At 65.5% G+C, this 2278-nt stretch overlaps 2 protein-coding genes across 2 annotated transcripts in view; one reads left to right on the forward strand and one right to left on the reverse strand.

Moving 5' to 3' along the window:
• LOC113217620 (lysosomal aspartic protease) overlaps positions 1 to 2278 on the forward strand; it is a 368266-nt gene that overhangs the window by 313504 nt on the left and 52484 nt on the right. The window lies entirely within an intron of this gene.
• The window catches only part of LOC113217624 (HEAT repeat-containing protein 5B), a gene marked incomplete at its 3' end in the record, with an annotated part of 42982 nt that continues 40706 nt past the window's right edge, over positions 3 to 2278 (reverse strand). Inside the window, exons 15-21 of the mRNA XM_052263603.1 lie at positions 1894 to 2239; positions 1533 to 1808; positions 1271 to 1452; positions 939 to 1184; positions 615 to 816; positions 201 to 443; positions 3 to 115 (exon numbers count right to left, since the gene is read on the reverse strand). Of these exons, the coding sequence (XP_052119563.1) occupies positions 3 to 115; positions 201 to 443; positions 615 to 816; positions 939 to 1184; positions 1271 to 1452; positions 1533 to 1808; positions 1894 to 2239 (1608 nt within the window). The remainder of the gene's footprint in view (positions 116 to 200; positions 444 to 614; positions 817 to 938; positions 1185 to 1270; positions 1453 to 1532; positions 1809 to 1893; positions 2240 to 2278) is intronic.

A 2278-nucleotide genomic window follows, 5' to 3' on the forward strand; every position in this document is an offset into this window, starting at 1 on the left:
AGGATGCCCCGCGCCCAGGGCGCGTCCAGCAGGGAGTGCAGCGCCCGCAGGCAGGTCAGCAGGCTCTCCTGCGGCTGCGAGGACCGCGGGCAGCACAGCGCCTCCATGCAGATGCCTAGAACACACAAAACTAAACTGTATCGACTAATTCTGGAATGGCTACGAATTCCTCCCGGAACTACATTACAATACAATCTTACCGAAAAGCAGGTGGAACCTGTCGGCGGGCGAGTCCACGGCGCCCTTGGCCACGCTGGCGTTGTCGGCGTGGTGGTCGGCGGCCTTGTCCTGCACCTCGCCGCCGTGCTGGCCGCCGGCGCTGAGCCACAAGGCAGCCGCGCGGAGGATGGGCGCCCAGCACGCCGAGTAGTGCGGCCGGGAGGAGTCGGTGGTGTCCGTGGTGTAGAAGGCTCCCCCGTCGTGCGGCAGCTGGCTCGAGAACTCTGCAAGGGTGAGGAAAGGAGTGGGGCATCATGCATTTGCTGAGTCAACTCTATCAGACGGCAGCCCGCACCGGCGGGTGTTCATCTCAAAAAATCAAACCCTCCCCCCAAAATTCAAAAATTCCAGAAAATTAGGAAAAATGAAGCTTCAAAAACGCATGCCTTACGCACCAGGAGGCAGCGACAGCAGGGCGTGGTCGCGCAGCGCAGCCAGCCAGTGGCGCGACAGGCTGGGCAGCTCGGGCTGCACGAGCGAGAGCAGGCTCTCGCCCTGGGACTTGAACTCGCCGAAGTCGCTGTCGGCGTCGGCGTCCTCGACCCGGGCGCGCGCCCGGCCCCCGGACTCGTCGCCCACCATCGCAACCACGTACACCTGCACCCAAACAAACGGCGTGTCGCTCAAGAACAAGAAGTTCGCAGCTTCCTCCATTTCTACACAGTAGGAAGTTTGGCAAACGATCAGTAATGTGGTTAGTGCATTCGGAGTGCACTCACCTCGGCCCAGGCCTTGAGGATGGCGAGCCGCTCCAGGGTGGCGAGGCTCTCGTTGTAGAGCTTGCCGCTGCTGGAGCCCTTCTGCAGCTTGGTGAGCGAGCTCACGAGCAGCTGGTGCACGCGGCGCAGGTCGTTGAGGTCCCGGGCGACGCCGCTGCCGATCCAGGCGCTGCTCACCTGGCAGGCCATGGCGGTCACGTGCGAGGGCGTCTCGGGCGAGAAGGCTGGCCGCAGCGCCGCTCCGACCTGCGGGGTGACGTGCGCAGAGCGTTAGACGGATAGGGGAGGCTACGGGGGGCGGGGTGTCAGCCTGCCACCAGACCAGGACGCACCTGGGCCTGGAACTGCTCCAGCAAGAGGTGGCCGGGGAACTCGGGCTCGGGCACCGCGGCGAACTTGTCGATGACTTCCTGCAGGGTCTTCAGGCCCTCCAGGCGAAGGGGGTCGGAGTCACTGGTCGCGGCCATGAACGCCATGCGGACCAGATCCGAAAGGTGCAACACCAAAAAGTCTCCTGAAGGGGTGGTGAGATGTTGGTAAGTAACTCGTTGTGCGGATACAGATGCGCGGGTGAGCCGTGAGCGCGGTACTCACCACGAGTCTTGGTGAGCTGCTGCTCCTTGGCGAGCGCGAGGTCGAAGTGCGCGCGCACGGCCTTGTTGGAGTGGCAGGCGGCGATGATCCGGCGCACACACTCGGCGGCGAACACCCTGGTGGGCCAGCGGGGCTGCAGCGGCCGCGCGCGCTCCTCCGCCGCGTGGAACTCCTCCTGGTCGTCGTCGGCGTCCTCGTCGTCGGCGCCGTCCCCCTCCACGGCTGCCTCCCCCGCCAGCGACACGCCCGCGCCGGGGTCGTCCGGGCCCGTGGAGTCTGTTTCCAGAGTGACCAATGAACAATTGCGATCGAAAATGGCAACTTTTGCAACGATAGCACTAGAGCAAAGATTGAGGCTCACCAGTGGAGACGGTGAGCACGTCCTTGCAGAGCCCCAGCCACTGGCCCAGGCTGTCGGCGGCGAGCACCTGCAGCATGCTGGTGAGCGTGTCGTGGATGTCCTTGATGAGCGGCGCGTCCGTCTCCGTGTCCAGCATGCAGAACAGCACGCCGGGCAGGCCGCTCTCCGTGATGGTGAGCCCCTCGGCCTCCCCGCCGCCGGCCCCGGGGCCCACCCCCGCCCCCGCGGCCTCGCTGGCCAGGCTCATGGCGTGCTCGCACACCTCCCGGGCCTCGCGCTGCGCCAGCTGCCTCAGGCACGAGATGGCCGCCTTGCGCAGCAGCAGGTGGCTGCTGGACAGCGTGCGCTGCGGGGATGAAGCACAAGCGGGAGCTTAATTAACTGT

The sequence above is a fragment of the Frankliniella occidentalis genome, unplaced genomic scaffold (assembly GCF_000697945.3).
Source record: "Frankliniella occidentalis isolate FOCC.00 unplaced genomic scaffold, Focc_3.1 Scaffold13, whole genome shotgun sequence".
NCBI lineage: Eukaryota > Metazoa > Arthropoda > Insecta > Thysanoptera > Thripidae > Frankliniella > Frankliniella occidentalis.